The sequence below is a fragment of the Triplophysa dalaica genome, chromosome 15 (assembly GCF_015846415.1).
Source record: "Triplophysa dalaica isolate WHDGS20190420 chromosome 15, ASM1584641v1, whole genome shotgun sequence".
NCBI lineage: Eukaryota > Metazoa > Chordata > Actinopteri > Cypriniformes > Nemacheilidae > Triplophysa > Triplophysa dalaica.
Genome location: NC_079556.1, coordinates 2,898,655 through 2,916,561, shown reverse-complemented (window position 1 = coordinate 2,916,561; position 17,907 = coordinate 2,898,655). Strand labels below are relative to the sequence as shown.

At 37.9% G+C, this 17,907-nt stretch overlaps 1 protein-coding gene across 2 annotated transcripts in view; it reads left to right on the top strand.

Moving 5' to 3' along the window:
• daam1a (dishevelled associated activator of morphogenesis 1a) overlaps nucleotides 1-17,907 on the top strand; it is a 40,907-nt gene that overhangs the window by 15,616 nt on the left and 7,384 nt on the right. For both annotated transcript variants that reach the window (XM_056767603.1, XM_056767602.1), the window contains exons 2-15: nucleotides 3,579-3,811; nucleotides 6,742-6,831; nucleotides 9,789-9,860; nucleotides 10,929-11,023; nucleotides 11,588-11,921; nucleotides 12,402-12,512; nucleotides 12,600-12,703; nucleotides 12,788-12,854; nucleotides 12,934-13,051; nucleotides 13,559-13,697; nucleotides 15,037-15,095; nucleotides 15,254-15,441; nucleotides 15,656-15,931; nucleotides 16,985-17,092. In XM_056767603.1, the coding sequence (XP_056623581.1) occupies nucleotides 3,626-3,811; nucleotides 6,742-6,831; nucleotides 9,789-9,860; nucleotides 10,929-11,023; nucleotides 11,588-11,921; nucleotides 12,402-12,512; nucleotides 12,600-12,703; nucleotides 12,788-12,854; nucleotides 12,934-13,051; nucleotides 13,559-13,697; nucleotides 15,037-15,095; nucleotides 15,254-15,441; nucleotides 15,656-15,931; nucleotides 16,985-17,092 (1,947 nt within the window). In that variant the 5' untranslated portion in view covers nucleotides 3,579-3,625. The remainder of the gene's footprint in view (nucleotides 1-3,578; nucleotides 3,812-6,741; nucleotides 6,832-9,788; nucleotides 9,861-10,928; nucleotides 11,024-11,587; nucleotides 11,922-12,401; nucleotides 12,513-12,599; nucleotides 12,704-12,787; nucleotides 12,855-12,933; nucleotides 13,052-13,558; nucleotides 13,698-15,036; nucleotides 15,096-15,253; nucleotides 15,442-15,655; nucleotides 15,932-16,984; nucleotides 17,093-17,907) is intronic.

The following is a 17,907-nucleotide window of genomic DNA, read 5'->3' as shown; positions in this document are numbered from 1 at the left end:
GCATTGACTCGTGGCCCAGTGCAAATGGGATTTGCATCTGGCAGCTGGATCAATACGGTCATTCATAAAGATAGAAATGTGCTTATATAACAAAGTCTGGTGAATCAGATGGATGAGGTGAACGTGTGGTGTAAAACTGTAGTGAACTTGAGGACACACCCTGCTGGAGTGCGGTCACCAGGGTGGGGCAGAAAGACGTGGGTTGGCATATGTTGTTCACTCTGTTGGTGAATAAGTGTTAGGGGAGAGAGAGAGAGAGAGAGAGAGAGAAAAAGAGTTAAAGAGAGATTTTATAAGATATGTGTTGAGGCAATTTTAATGCCATTGCTGTATAGACATGCACATTGCTGCAGATTTACCCTCCCTTAGGTAACCCCTCTTAATCTGGGTGTTTATTTTCTGAAAGAATAAAATTATTTAATTACTCAAAAAAAAAAAAAGTGCTTTCTTGGCAGCAAAAGAATATTTGTATAAGCGTTTGTATTAAGCTTTAGATTTGCATCAATGAAATGGTACAGTGTGTAAGAGCTTACAAGAAACAAAACAACCTTAAACTGCAATCTGCAACTTTTTCTTTTTGTTAAAAAACTAAAATCAGTTGTGCGCCAAAACTGTGTTAACAGTCTCCTCACCTTACCATTATTTCACAATTGTGGGTTTATTATAATGTTTTAGAAGTCGAGCTCTCTGGAAATGTCAGTTTGACATCATCTGACTTCAACCCACATATAGATAAATCACAAAGTAATCTGCAATTTTGTGTTTCACAGAGATGCTGATTATGCGAAAGTTATGGATTACAGCTTTAAAATATATACAAAACAAAGTTTGTTTGGTGTCTGTATGGTGAACGTATCATGCTGAACTACAGAAAAGAAACTCTGAGAGTTGTTCTGGCTCGGGAGGGGATGCTGGGAATGTTTTGACTCTTGTTTGATGCTGTGAGGTAGTGTCGGGGAGAAAGTCCCCTTTCAAGGATAAAAGTCATGTGAATTCTCTCTGAGCTGGAGCGACTACAAATTCTTCAATAGTAGTCCATTCAGGTTTTCTGAAAACAAACCGGCTGTTTCATATGTTTTATCGCCACAGGGAGACTCTTATTTCATTTAGGCTTTGAGAACGGTCTCTTAAGGTCTCTGACATTTTTTTTAATAGGGATAAAATGATACACTCCGTTCAAAGCACATGTTTGCTTTCGTTTAGCTGTTGAATTTTATTATTATAGTTGTAAATATTTTAGTCACCTGTCTCTGTACTGACTGCGGTTTTCCACGAGCCCTGCCGCTGAAAAAAGTCGTTTTTTGTTTAAATTCACACTTTTGTATATCTTGACACTTTCTCAACTTTTTATAATGTTTATACTGTATATATTAGGGTTTTTGCTGGAACGTATATTCATTATTTTAAGCAGTTCCACTTCCTGTAATGTATTTAGACCATGTATCGATTAAAATTGCTCATTTTTACTTTGAGAGATATTGTAAGCCGCAGTAATGTATGATGTTTGAAATGAAGAGAATATTTGCTCTGCTGTGTTTGTGGGTAAAAGTTTGAAGATGAGGACATCCACCGATGTGACTGGATTAAAACATGCTATCTTGTGAATGATTTACAGTGGTTTCTGGGGGTTTACATGTTTGCTTGCCATCTACAGTATTTACTTTCACTCGCGATGCAATGTTGTGAAAACATCTCTTATGTTCTGTTTTTTGCAGTCCAATGCTCACAATAGTTTAAGCAAACAGTAAAATATCTTTTTCTGTATGTTGTCCTGTTGATCATCTAACGTGGGGTTCATGAAGAGTGTGTGGTCTGTGCTTACAGCAAAAAGGTCGCCCACGGGTCTTTTTCACACAATGAAATAAACCCAGCGGAGAGAAAATTCCCAGCGTACTCAGACTCACATCTGTGTCTGCAGGGTTATCACGACTAAATAGTTCAAGTGTGAGAATCAGGATTTTCTTCCCTGTTTGGAAAATGCCACAAGGCCATGTTAGTGTAAGTGGCATGACGCAGCCTTGCGAGTCATTCATTTAGCCGCTCAGACAATAGTGTCCTCTGTATTTGGTTGATATTTTCCTATTTTTTCCCGGTTTCCTTCCTTCCCTTTTTCTTTCTCTCTCAGCTGGACGTGACTCGTAGCTTCTGTATTTTCACAGATGGGAATCGCTGGGTCTCTCAGTGTCCAGATCTTGGATGACCAGCTTCCTGCTTTGGTGTTTTGACTGGAAGAGGATGAATTAGATTTACGAGTTATGTTTGAAGTCGTGATCTTCAATGAGAATTAGAGAAGAACACGTTCTTGTGTTTAAAAATAAAAACCCAAGTTACCAATAGTTGAATAACTTTAAATAGCTCTTGTAGTTTGGCAAATCCAATTTTAAAGTAGCTTCCACATTGCTATTGAGATTCAGGCAAACGTTGTGTTGTTGGGAATCGTTGGATTCAGTTTTCCACCACTGCTTCCTCAAGCGTGCTCCTGTTTGACTGCAGACAAACATTCGTAAGGTCAAACCGCGCGGGCACAGCATCTGTATTTAGATCTGATTTTAAAAACCTGCCCGTCAGGGTCAAGGACTCCAAGCAGACTTTACACAAACACACACACGCGCACTGTAAACTCCACGCCAATCCTCAGGCCATTGAAGCTTTTACGTAGCTTCCTTGGATTTTTAAAGGAAAACATCTGGTCACTTGGAGCTTTTGGATCCGACCGTAAATTCTGAGCGGGGTTTATGTTTGACTTTAGGTCGTGATGGCCTTCTGTGTTTGAGCCCAGGCTGGTGTTGTCATTAAATCATGAGAAATGCAGCTAAAAGTAAACCAAGATAGAGTTGATAGATTTAGGCACAGCGACTTTCTCTTTTATTCCTAATATGGAAAAAGGGATGGTGCACATGATTCATTTTTGTTTGTGAAGACAGGCCTGTTTGAGTGCTTGGGGTCCACAGCCACAGATCATGACTTCACGTGTTTGAGCTAAATTTGGGATGGTTTCTGTAGCTCATTTGGTACAGCATTGAGTTAGCGATGCAAATGTTGTGGTTTGACACTGACGACATATTGCTTAAATACTTAAAAAGTGTTGTGTAAATGCTTTGTCTGTTCACATTACACGTTGCGTGTTGATTCTTGTGGCTGTGTGTTGATGGTTTACAAGGATTTTGAGATCATGTAGAGATTGTTGATAATGGTTTATCAGATCATACGGGTTTGGGAGAGGAGACATGTTGGTTCGTGCAGAAGATTAGACTGGAGACACAGACAGTCTTCGCTTATTGTGAACACATGTCTTGATTGGGATTCATTTCAGGAAGATTTTATGTAGTCATAATGTTACCTTGCATATCTTTGTGAAAGCAAATGGTTGGCTGTAACGTAACCTGTTAGTTCAGAATGTACACTCAGTACATGAAGTCTCACATTTTACATTCAAATTATGATTCTTCATTTGACAGTGCTAATAGTACTGGGTGAAGGTCTGCTTTCTGTTTTGCGGTTCCTGTTTTTTGCGAAGTTATTACCACTGTGTTTTTTTATAATAGTAAGTCTCTTATTTTGTGTTTAATTTCACTCAGGGGGTCGTAGCTGAACAAGAAACATTCGATTGGCTGGGCCTCTGGCCATGATGGCCCCACGTAAGCGAGGAGGCCGGGGCCTCTCCTTCCTCTGCTGCTGTCTGAAAAGGAACAACCATCCCCAGATCACCTACCGCCTCCGTCATGACAGCAACTTCACACTACAGACCATGGAGCCCACCCTGCCTATGCCCCCCACAGAAGAGCTGGACGGCATGTTCACTGAGCTGGTGGTATGTACTGTACCACATTCTCTTTGTACCTACTTGTCTTCTCACTCTCCCTGACAGACAGATGGATGAATAGATGGATAGGTAGAATAATCGATGAATAGATGATAGACAGATGGACTGATAGATAAAAAATGAATAAATGGATAAACAAATGGATTGGTAAATATATATGTTTGGATATATGGATAGATGAATAAAGGGTTAGACATGTGGATGGACGGATAGAAAGATGGACAAAGAAATGGATAGACAACTGGATAGATGGATGGACAGTTATGTAAATGGATAGATAGAGGGATAGATAAATGAATGCATAGATGGATAGACAAATGGATAAATGGATGGCTAGATGGATAAATAGATTGATGGACAGATAAATGCATAGATAGATGAGTAAATGAATAGATGAACTGATGGTTAGATAAAAAAAGGATTTCTGGTTGGATGAGTAGATAGATGGATGGATGCATAAGTGAATAAATAGATGATGGATAGATGGGAAAATATGTGAATATATAATGTGGAACTACATTTAAATGTAGGCACCTCAAAAAAGTGTGTTTTTTGTTTAGATGGACATACAAATGGATAGGTGAATGCACAGACATGTAAAATTATGAATAGATGGACGGACAAATGGGTAGATGGAAGATAAACGCATGGATGGATGAGTAGATGAGTAGATGGGACAGATGGATAGATAAATAAAGATAAGTAAATAAATAAATAGATGGAAGAATGCATAGATGAATAAATATATGATGGATGGATGTGAAAATCTATAATGTGAAACTACATTTAAATGTACGCACTTGAAAGAAGTTTTTTTAAAGACTTATTCTCAGTACCTAATAGGTTTTTGGACACAAGTCTTTTTAAAGTAAAAACTGCTCTTTGCTTTTGTCAAACTTTTCCTTGGCAGACACAGTAAAAGGATGACTCATTAAAACACATAGAGGAGCCTGTCTTCGTATCCCATGATGTGTTTTCAACATTGCTTTTCGTGCTAAGCCAGAACATGCAGATTTCATAAGTGCTCCAGCCCACATGGACACAACGGAAGTCACAAACGATCGATTCATTCCAAGTAATCCCATCAGAACCTTTCAGAAAACAGCTCGTTCTTCATCCTCAGAGCTGAGCTGAGCCATTCCTCCATTTGTGGAGTCAGTCAGTGCTTGTCTTGGTCACTGTAATATGTGGAAGTCAAGCGTTCCCTGCTAATGGTTCCATTAAAGGGTCTGTTAGACAATGCATGTCCCCTCATTAGTTCTGCTAGTAGACTCCATCGAGCATGAGAACGTCTGTATGCTTCGCGTCCACCAGCGTGTGACCGGATGGCTTTTGGCACAGATGGGCTCATGGATGAGTCGAATGAGGCAGACTCGACGGAGGCCTGTCCCCCGCTGAGCCTTGGAGCGCTTATGAGCCACAACCGAGACGTCAGTCAGTGTCATGTTAACTTGATGTAACAGGAACACGATTCTAACAGACTTTCGATTTGGTGGCGTGAAGCTGTCGTCCTCATGTTAGCTGGCAAACTAACAATGATATAACTTGAAAACAGATGCAAAGAGTGTAAATCAAAAACTTTAAAACTTGTTTTGTAGTTTTTAACACTGTCCCAACAAGGTGGATGTGGACATGCAGAACTGAGTAACAGGTTCAGTTTTTACTACACAGATATACAGAGAAGTAGAAAGAACAAAGATCAGATTTTGATCTTGGCTGTGATGTTCTCTCTTTGGAATCTCATTTAAATATGTGTACTCAGGATCTTGGATTATACTTCCCTGTATTTTGCACCCATTTTACTCTCATTATTTCCGAACGCAGACAGTTAAAAGTGGTCTCAGGACCTGCTCGTTGTACACGTCTCTCACACGATGTTCATTAACTTGCACTAAAACATCTGGATTGCATTTGACCCGCTCAGCCCAGAAGTCCATCATGGGAATGCAGACGTCGCAGGAGAGAGCAGCCATTAATTGATGGTTTACATGACTAACCCTTCTCTTTGCCGTGAGGTAACAAGGACCCGCTCTCCTAGAGAATTGTGGGAAATTAACCCCCTCTTTAGGGTCAGAGATATCCGGGGGCTGATATCAGTCTACTTAAAGCTTCTTGTGGCTGCTTTAAAAAAGCAAGCAAAATAAACAAATAATAATAAAGGTAATGATTCTATAACAAACAATAAATAGCCGTTGAAAAAAATAATAGACAATCCCAAATTTTCAACATATCGAGATATTTCGAGATATATTGTGGTCATTCCAGTCCAGTGTCTGTTGAATTTCAACAAAATCAAACCTCAGGAGTGACATAAAGTCATCCAACAGCAATGTGAACGACGAGAAGGCACTTGAAACTGAAAAAATAGTTTTTTTACATTTGTAAATACATGTACAAATATAACTGTTGTATTGCTTAAAAGAGAGTATGAACTTGTTTTCTTTGCCGTATTTGAGGTCTTAAAAAAATACAGAGCTGTATGACATATCGCTTGTTGCTCCCTAACTCTTTGTAAGTCGCTTTAGATAAAAGCGTATGCTTAATGACTAAATGTAAATGTGAGCATCTTTTTTGTTATTTTGATTCGTTTTTTCAGTTTATCTTAAAAAAGAAGTAAATGCAAATTGAAACAATATTTTATTTGACATTTTGGAAAAATATTATTAGTAGTTCACAACAATATAGGCCCCTACCTACAAATAGTAAATTCAGAAAGACTGTAAATATTTTTTTAATGGTCCCCTAATTTTTTTCTGCAACTCTTTATGATTAAAATATGTGATGGTAAATAATATATATATACAACAAATAATATATAGATAATTGTATATTTCAAATACATATCTCTATATATCTATATCTGTATAATTCATGTATAAATATAATAATTAAACTTCTCCCTATGTGTCCTTCTACAGGATGAGCTTGACCTCGCAGAGAAACATAGAGAAGCCATGTTTGCCCTTCCTGCAGAGAAGAAATGGCAAATCTACTGTAGCAAGAAAAAGGTAAGTCCTGCCCTTACATGGAGCTGTACAGCGTTTGATCTAAAGATTACATACAGTATATACTGCACAGTAGTGGAGTTCATATGTCTGACATTACTAGTGAACCGCTCCTTTATATTGCTCTTATTTGAAAAATCTGCGTGAAAAGTTGAACTCAAATATTTACTGTCCCCTGGATTTAAACTGACATGGATATGTTTAATATCACTATTTTCCCATATACACTGCGATCTAAAAATGGCAGAGAATCTTAAATATTTACTCATTTTTAATTTGTTTGGAAATCAATTGTTTATTTCCACGTTTAGATGAAGCACATTTTCATGAGCAATACTTGAAAATCTAAATTTGTACCAAGTTTTGTAACTTTAGTTTGATGTTTAGAAAGATCTGTGTGTTTGTAAAGGTTTGTCCTCGCACGGCCATTTCCTTTTAAAGCAATTTTTTAACAGTTGTGTTTCCCGCAAAGATGTTTAATCTGTCTTGACCAAAGAACATGAAGCGGAGCAGATGTGTATATGAACACGGCTCGGTCTTACTGTACATCCCTAAAGAAGGACGTAATGTAAACAGTTCAGTCTATCCCAACACGCTCCGGCACATGCTTGGCTTCGGGACAGGGAGAGGGTGCTCAGTGCAAGGGTTTATTTGATTCGTTTCATGGAACGTGTGATTTGGGTTAGTGAACAGATCCGGGCTCTCCCGACACACTCTGTAAACTCTCATTCAAGACATGAACTGAAGAGTGAGGCACAGGGCAGTCTGCTGTCCTCAAAAACACTAGCTTGTCATCATGTCATTGATTTATTTTGATGTTTTGGATATACATTTTTGTGTGTCTCGAAACATGACAGTTCACAGGTAACTGTTTGACACAACAATTAATTTTGTCGTGACATCTGCAACTGTCTACTATGACGGCTCAAAACCCTCAGGCAAAAGAAAAAGTGTCATGTTGTAAACTTCACAGAAAGGCTGGAAGAATAACAAGTATGCAGTGTTATTCCAGCTCAATAAAACACAGCACGGAGTGTGTTAGCCAGTTACACCTGCAAGAACTAAATCTCCTCTCGGTGGATATCTGGAGTTCAAGCCACACATGGAACCAACACCGTGCAATATAATGAGCGCTTTAACCGCTATCAAGATGTTGAGGTCAAAGTTGATCTGAATGTCTAGTATAAAGTACTTCTTACCTTATTTTTAGTTTCATCTGCATTTTTTAATAATCTCGAAGGTATGTGATCCAAAATAGTTCAATTGCATAATTGCAGATCGCAGTTATAAAACGGCGGGTGTACTTGTAAAAGAAATTCCTGGAAGCTTATCGTGGAAGTCGGCTCATGTGGCGTCTATAACCGTTACATCGAACCCCCCTGACACCCCTAATTCCCTATTCCAAACTTATCCTGGCTAGCAGAAGTCGAATTCCCTTCAAACATGGGAGCAGCTGTGTATTATAGACACTTGAGTATAGCGCTAAACACTGCCGTATTGTTTCCCGACCCCAGGCTTTGTATTAAAAGCTTTAAAGAATCCGTTGCTCTGGGAAAAAGCTTGTTTTTGGACTTACTTATAGGCTTTTAAGCACTTGCCAGAGTTGGATTTTGAGCCGAGTTTTGTAGTCCCGGAGCTTTGAGTCTTGTCATGCCTGTTACATGAAAGCACACACGAGGAAGGTGTCAGCTGCAAACACGAAACTGTATCCGTTCACAGGCCAGTTTGGAGCGTTGGATGTGATTTGTGGGAATGAGCGGTCAGATGAGCTGTGTTCTCACATACAGAGACTGTGGAAGGACGTGAGAATGTGGTCAGTGTGTCGGTTTGAAGGATCGCGCCTTGACTTTTGTGTGTCAGACACTTTAAATAACATGAAAGTTTGGCCAAAATAAAAAAGCCATAATTTCTTCACCTACATGTTGTGTCAAACCTGAGTCTTTGGAACACAAAAGAATGTGTTGGACATAATATTACAGTAGTTACTGACAGACTCAGTTCCCATTTATTTTTTATAGGTGTGTGGGGAAAAAAGAGAATAGTATCAACACTTCACGTGTATTTCATATAAAGGTTTATTCAAAGTTGCCTATGGAACCTATTTTCTTATATATGTTCTTAATGCACACACAGACTAACAAATTTTGTCCATGTAATTTTTCTTTGATCAAATTTACTTCAAATAAAACACTTGTGTGACTGTCAATCTATTTTTATATTTAAATGTGACTCTGTTTGTGAGGCCAAAGTCATAATATATAAGATTAGAAGCTTAAATAGGGAATTTTTGTGTAATGGGGTGAAGATACTCAAATTTTAATTTCTAATAGGGTTGTAAAACGATTAATCGTGATTAATCGCATCCAGAATAAAAGTTTTTGTTTATATAATATATGAATGTGTACTGTGCATGTTCATTTTGTACTTCTAAACACATTCATGTATACAGTACATATTTAGGAAATATGAACATTAATTATAATTATGTATACATTATTCTTATTTATATTTACCAATAATTTTAACTATATAAAATGTTTATTCATTTTTATATTTTTCTGAAATATATACTTGTATGTGTATGTGTTCATAAATACAAAATTAATATGCACAGTACACGGACATATAATATATGAACACAAACTTTTATTCTGGATGCGATTAATCGTGATTAATTGTTTGACAACCCTATTTCTTACATAAGAAATACTAGAATTTAAGATTTTATTCACACTGAATTTTAGTATTTTCCACAAAAATCCTGAAATTCGGCTTGCTAAATACTACTTTTAAAGTCTCTTTCCTCAGTAAATAATAAAGATATCAAGTTTACATTTCACATAATTTTCTTTAAATTATATACTATAATATCTAACATTTTTTTTGAAGAAAACAATACACCTTAAAAAAAATGGCATGAGCAGGGCATTTAAGCAGTTTTTTTTTTCTATTTCTTTTAGGAACAAGAAGAAAATAAAGGGGCGACCAGCTGGCCTGAATTCTACATCGATCAGATCAATTCCATGGCTGCTGTAAGTTACACACAACATTGAGCTAAACAAACATTAAATACTGTACGCTTCCCCAGAAACGCTCATTTCCGTGTTTGCCCGGAGGACACGAAAGGCTCTTAGTCAAGAGGGGGCCGTTAAACTCGCAGATGTTGCCCTGGAGGAAGTTGTTGGGGGTGTTTACAGAACATTAATAAACAATTGTAAATGTTTCATAGAGAAAAGAGCGCTTACGGTCGTCAAAACTGAGATAATCGCTGCAGCTATAAATTCCTTCACACATACCCGTCTCTCAGTGAGTGTGAATACAAGCCTGCGGTTGAACCCTGGAGGTCTCGTGTGGTTATGATGCTGTGTAGTAAACAGCAGGTGATTTATATATGCTTGTGGGGGGCTGGTTGAAGGTTCTGAAGAGGTCAGAATATACTGAAGATTCTGTGAATCTGTTCATGACTAAGTAATGAAGTATCTTTAATAATTGAATAAAGCTAAAAAAATATATTACACACAATAAGTTTTTAAATGCCTTGACCTTTCCCCGATTTACAGTCTTATAACAATTTTACCAGAAATGCCAGTCTGATATAGTTTGAATAAGATTATTATGTAAAAATATAAAATAATTTTAAACAAATAAAACAAAGATGGCAATAGGGGCAAAAGTTACAGAGCACAGCTTTATGAAACACCCCCCCACAGCTATAATGTAGGTTATAGAAATTTGACATTAACATATTTAATTTGTTCGAATTTTTAATACAGTCTGGAGCGTTGTCTTACGTTGCCCCAAATCTAAATAAATGTCTTCGTACTGATGAAAAACATAAAGATATTTGCAAGAATGGTTTTAACTAAACAGATCTTGGCCACCATTGACTACCACAGTAGGAAAAAAGTACTCCAGAAACATTTGCTTTCCTACATTTCACAAAATATCTTATTTTGTGTTCAACCGAATAAAGAAATGTCCAACAACAACTAATCAAGTTCTTTTAGTAAGCTAGTTGTGGAGAATTATTCATAACTATTGTGTGTTATCATTGTTCTTCTTTTAAATGAAATATCTGTTACGTTCAACATCTCCACCAGAGGAAGACACTGCTGGCCCTGGATAAGGAGGATGAGGAGGATAGGAATAAAACCATAGAGAGCTTAAAAACGGCTCTACGCACACAGCCTATGAGGTACAATCTCTCTCTCTCTCTCTCTAAGTGCGTCATTAATACAGTACTGTAGATTGTATTATGTGTCAGCTTGATCTACTGCATGAATTCATCATCTGCAGAAGTGCTAGTAGCCATTCAGCAGTTTAGCTTCCCAGAAAGAGTCTTCATCTCATCATGATATCCCATCATTTATCATACAGTATGCAGCATTGGTTTCATTTCCTATTTGTTATTGAGTCTGGTTAGATCAGCTTCATCACTCGAACCTTTGAACCGTTCAGTTGGTCTGCGATGAGTTGTGCTTCTTCTGTTGATTCTTTAAATGAAGCTTGACTCTGAACAAAAGATGTAACGAAAACATATAAGATAGGAATTTGTTTTCGACGGCCTCTTGAAAACATTTGCATTGCCAGCAATAGCATTTTGCTTGGCCCTTCGTCGTGATGGTAAACCCCTCAATAAATTGTCTCAGACAATCAATTATCCAAAGCGACAGCTGCAAATCTGCTTAAAATGTGGATATTTCAGCATCAATTGTGCGTGAGTTCATCTCCTTGGACTGACTTGTGCTGTGCTCCTCAGCTTCGTGACACGCTTCATAGATCTCGATGGGCTGACGTGCATCTTGAACTTCCTGAAAACAATGGACTTCGAGACCACGGAGTCTCAGATCCACACCTCGCTGATCGGCTGCATCAAAGCTCTGATGAATAACTCTCAGGGGCGCGCGCACGTGCTCGCCCACGCCGAGAGCATCAACATCATCGCTCATAGTTTAGCCACCGAGAACATGAAGACCAAAGTGGCGGTTCTGGAGATCATGGGCGCCGTTTGTTTGGTGCCAGGAGGTCACAAGAAAATCCTGGAGGCCATGTTGCACTATCAGAAGTTCGCCTGCGAGCGGACACGATTTCAGGTTCAGATGATATTACTCATAGGAGCAGTTTACCTTCAAAAGGAAAATTCTATTATCATTTACACGCCCTCTTGTCCTTTCAAACCCATATGACTTTCTTTCTTCTGCAGGACACAAAAGAAGATATTTTGAAAAATGTAACCGAACACCACAGCCCCCCATTCACTACCATTGTAACCAGTGCAAGTGAATATTGGGCTGTTAACAACATTCTTCAAAATATCTTCTTTTGTTTTCTGCGGAAGAAAGAAAGTCATACGGGTTTGATTGACAAGAGAGTAAATAATGACAGAATTTTCATCTTGAAAGTGAACTACTCCTTTATTACCTCCAGACATATGACTTCAGATCAAATGATTTTTAATATGAACATTTCATAGATACATACATTAGTTTATACCATTTAATAAGATTTATGAATGAAATATTAAAATGTCTTTCTCCCTTCTCATTCTTGAATCTTCTTTGTTTTTCACACAGACCCTTCTGAACGACTTGGACAGGAGCACAGGCCGCTACAGAGACGAGGTCAGCCTCAAGACGGCCATCATGTCCTTCATCAATGCTGTCCTCAGTCAGGGAGCAGGAGAGGTAAACGCTGCTTTTCACCACATCTGTGTCTCATTACGTTCAGCTCATCCAAGCTTTTCTCGCTAACATCCAACATTTCTCTTAAAGACAAGTTTGGAGTTCAGAATTCATTTGCGGTATGAATTTCTGATGCTGGGCATCCAACCAGTGATTGATAAATTGCGGTCTCATGAAAACGCCACGTTAGATCGGTAAGCGCTGTGTTCTGAGATTCCATTTGCACTTTAATAAAATAGTAAAGTATACTAACGCATTCATCTTTTATTGTTTTCCAGGCATTTGGATTTCTTCGAGATGTTAAGAAATGAAGACGAGCTAGCCCTCGCCAAACGGTTTGAGAACGTAAGCTCCCTTACTTTCTGGATTTCTCACACGTGGCACAAACTCCGATGTCATTTTGTTGTCGTTTTGTATCGTTCAGGTTCATGTAGACACTAAAAGTGCCACTCAGGTGTTCGAACTCGTCCGGAAACGGATCAACCACACGGACTCCTTCCCACACTTCATGTCCGTCTTACAGCACTGTCTGCACATGCCCTGTAAGTGATGTTACCTACGTTCCCCATGACAACATAATAGGACCTGTCTTACATGTCATTTGGCTTAAAGGAAAATAAATGACTAATAAAAGAAATTAACTGCTGAACAGCATGAACCGTAACATGGTATTACGACACAATGGTCCAAAAAACAACTGTGGTACTTTTTGTAAATGGCTTCTTTTGTGCCAAGCGTTGTAAACATTAAAGGAATAACGTTTATTATTAATATTTTTAAATAAACAAAATAAACGAAATGTTAAAATATAATTTGACCTCTTTCTTTAAAATGCACAGTTGAACTGAACTTTTATAGAGAATGCCTTTGAAAACAATCCTGACAGATTTTTCTCATGATATTGCCATCGGATCAGTTTATCTTAGTATTTCCAAAGTACATTTCATAAGACTTCGAAAAGGATGCTAACAACCTGACAGGTGTTTTAATATGACCAGAATCTATAGTTTTGTGGTGTTATGTTCTGATTCATTCATCTCTGCTCGCAGATAAAAGAAACGGGAACACGGTTCAGTACTGGCTCCTCCTCGACAGGATCGTCCAGCAGCTCGTCCTGCAGAATGATAAAGGTCACGACCCTGACATCGCGCCACTGGAGAACTTTAACGTGAAGAACGTTGTGCGAATGTGAGTGAGGAATGGTTGACCTCAGAATGGTTCGAGATTAAAGGGGCAGTTCACCCAAAAATGAAAATTCACTCATCATTTACTTACTCTCGACTTGTCCAAGTGTGTAAACATTTCTTTGTTCTGATGAACACAGAGAAAGATATTTTGAAGAATGTAAGAAAGCAAACGGTTCTTGGCCACCATTGATTACCATAGTTTGAAAATGACATGTAGTCAAAAGTGCCCCAGAACTGCTTTCTTACATTCTTCAAAATATCTTCAATAGTAAGAAATTGTATTTGTTGAACACAAAAGAAGATATTTTGAAGAATGTAAGAAAGCAGTTCTGGGGCACTTTTGACTACATGTCATTTTCAAACTATGGTAATCAATGGTGGCCAAGAACCGTTTGCTTTCTTACATTCTTCAAAATATCTTCTTTTGTGTTCAACAAATACAATTTCTTACTATTGGAGTCAATGGTGGCAAAGAACTGTTTGGTTACAATCATTCCTTCAAATATCTTTCTCTGTGTCATCACAACAAAGACATTTATTCAGATTTGGAGCAGTTTGAGGGTGAGTAAATGTTGACGAAATTTTCATTTTGGGGTGAACTGTTCCTTTAACAGTAGTTCTTTCCCTGTGCTGCCATTTACTGTATTTCACTGTCTCTAAGTTATTAGTACCCTAAGCCTTTAATGCTTCATAAAACCGCTTGTCATTTGAAAGTTTCTGAGATTTGAAGCCTTCAATTCAGAGAAGCATATAATCCCAAATCCACAATCCAGAGTCTGGCATTTTGAAGCAACCCGCCGGTCTGTGTTTAATCCTCGCGCCTTTTGAGAATGCACAAAACTGTTCATAGATGTTAGAATTTTACGAATATAAACCTTCAGAGACGCATCTGTTGTGTGATTTCACACGACATTCATTCAGTAGAGGGGAAAAGGGCTTTCTTTCAGAGCTACAAGAGTTAAACATGTCCTTGTGTCATCGCGCAGAATGGAATATATTAAAAGTGAGACACCGCTTCAGTTCAGACATTGACAAACAGAGACAGTCTGGGACAGTTTCATTGAAATGAAAATAAATACCCAGAATGCATATGGAAATCATTTTGTGGTTTGATCTAATGTAACAGAGCTGTCCTAAAGTTGGACTTATTTAGTTTCAAATGGCTCATGGTTTACGGGGACAGAGGCATCTTTGACCTGTTTGCATTTTTAACCAAATTTCATTAACAATCACAGATCTGACTCCTACTGATAAAATATATACCCTAAATCACTTTGGATACAATCATCTGCAAAAAGCATAAATGTAAATTTATCCTAAGGTTGGTTTCTCTTTTACAGGTTGGTCAATGAGAATGAGGTGAAACAATGGAAGGAACAAGCAGAGCAAATGAGAAAAGGTACACAATAACTTTAAAAAAAGTTGAATATTGAACCAATAGGAACACAGGAGCTCTTGAAAGTCTTTACCCATGCCCTAACATGATGTTGGATACTGGAGCTTTTGTGCTGAGGAGCATTTGAAATAGTTTTGATGTTTTTCTGGCTTGAATCGTAGAGCATAATGAACTTCAGCAGAAACTGGAGAAGAAGGAGAGGGAGTGCGACGCCAAAACGCAGGAGAAGGAAGAAATGATGCAAACGCTCAATAAGATGAAAGAGAAACTGGAGAAGGAAAGCAGCGAACACAGGATGGTTAAACAGCAAGTGGTGGATCTTTCCGTGAGGCTTCACGAGATGAGTAATGTATGTTGTGTGCACACATGCCCATAGATCCCGTTCCAAACCCTGAGGAGCTGCCTTTCTTACAACATAGATGAAGCCCATTAGTGTCAACTTTGTGAACGTATATAACCTTGGTAACTGAAATGATGTCTAGGCAGGCAGCTCATGATGGATTGGAACGTTTGGACGTTTTATTCCATAATCACACTATATTCTCTCAACTCTGTCTTTTTAGAGGACAAATATCCCAGGCGGTCCCCCTCTCGTCCCACTGGCCCCCGGTAGTGCTCCACCTCCGGTCCCAGGTCTGGCTGGCATTCCTCCTCCTCCACCACCTCCAGGTGGAGCACCGCCACCTCCTCCCCCTCCTCCCGGCGGACCGCCACCTCCACCAGGCATGGCCGGCCTAGGTGCTCCTCTGCCTGGTCTTCTGTCCTCCAATCTGAAGAAGAAAAACATCCCTCAGCCGTCCAATCCGCTCAAGTCTTTCAACTGGACCAAACTCTGTGAAGTGAGTTTAATACAGTTATGTTTATACAGACTTAAATCATGGACTAGCACTTTTGTGATTTGCCTGAAAGCTTATTGTGTGATCAACATTGTTTTAAACATCAAGTTATTTGTGTTTTGCTTGGTCTTAGAAAAAGTATACTTGTAAGTAAATTTTATGACATATACTTCATTTTTGGGATACTTTATGTTATTAGTATACTTATATCAATTTAATCGTATAACTAGTTAGGATAAAATTTGCCGTTTTTTTGTTTATAAAGTCTACTTTAGGGCTGTCAAACGATTAATCGCGATTTATCGCATCCAGAATAAAAGTTGTTTACATAATTTGTATCTGTGTACTGTGCATATTAATTTAATATTTATAAAAACATACACATACATGCATATATTTAAGCAAATCTAAAACATTTAAATATAATTTAATTTTTTGGCTAATATAAATAAATGCATTTACATATTTCCAAATTATGTACAGATGTAGATGTATGTGTTAATATCATATGCACAGTACACAGACACATTATGTATACACAAGCTTTTATTCTGGATCCTGGATTAAGCGTTTGTTAGCCCTATTGTACTTTTAAGTATATTTTATTTAGTAAATATACGAACATAAATAAATTATTAGTTTACTTCTAAGCATATTATTTCAAAACAATTTGCAACTAAATTGGTCCACTTTTTATTTTTATAAGAGTATACTTTCTTTTAAGTTTAATAGCAGTAAAAACAACATTTTTTTTACTTCAAAAGTAACTTAAAGGTATAGATTTAAAGTACATCTCTGTCAAAGGAGAGTACAATATGGGTAAAATATAAGTAGACTTTTTTATCAGTATAAGTCAAAATACTCAATTTTAAGTATTTTTCTAAAAGTGATTAGAGTAGACTAAAGCTGTACTTTCTTATGATTTAGTTTAAAAGAACCAGCACACTTGAATATTTTTTTTTCGGTCAGTAGAATCCGAAATTTGTTTTATAATTGTAGCCTGTTTATTTTTAACAGAGACTGATATTATTATATATATTGTACATTTTCTCACAGAATAAATTGGATGGCACAGTGTGGATCGACCTGGACGACATCAACGTTTACAAACTTTTAGACTTGGAGGAAATTGAGAAAACATTCTCAGCCTACCAGAGACAACAGGTACAGCAAACAATTTTATACAATTACACCTGAATTATCAGAATTTACACCTGTCTGGTCCTGTACATACCAGTAACATATGTCGCATGTCCCGAATGCCATGTGTACACTACTAAAGCACACCTCTCCTTGAATGTCTCTCTCGTTCTCACCATCTGTATTCCATCACTGTTTGACATATGAACTGATGTTTACACCTTAACATAAATCACTAACTAACACTTTCCTGCTCCTTGCTTGCCATAAAGGATTTTCTGTTCAATAACCTAAGACGGGTAAGTTGTCTCTGAACACTTCAGTATGATAACCATGGTATGACATGCTTTTTTTGCATGTACCACGGTATCAAGTACAGTGTCTTCAGTACTATGACATATTTTGGTATCATTCTGTACCAATGTTACATATCAAAGCCTTTTTGTCAAATAACTTTGTAAACATATGAACCATATAACCCGTTTCAGTTTATACGCATGCGTTTCTAAATGTGTTTGTAATTAGCTCAGTCGGTTATGTGGCATGCGCTCGCTTTCGCATGCAGATGGAGTTTATGCAAGAATAAAGGAGACAGATTTCCTCCAACTTAAAAACGAATATCCCACGTGTTCTTGGATCGAATCCCCTCCGCCCTTTTCTCCCCCCTCGTACGTTCAGCAAACACGCTATTTCTTGCAGCCTGCGCTGCAGCTGCCTGTCCAGTGCCAGTTTAAAATACCAGAACAGGGATGTGTGAGAGAGACACGATGATCATCAAAGATGTTTCCGTGATGACTTTAAATGGTCTGTGATGTTGTTGCTGACAATCTCTGTGTTTT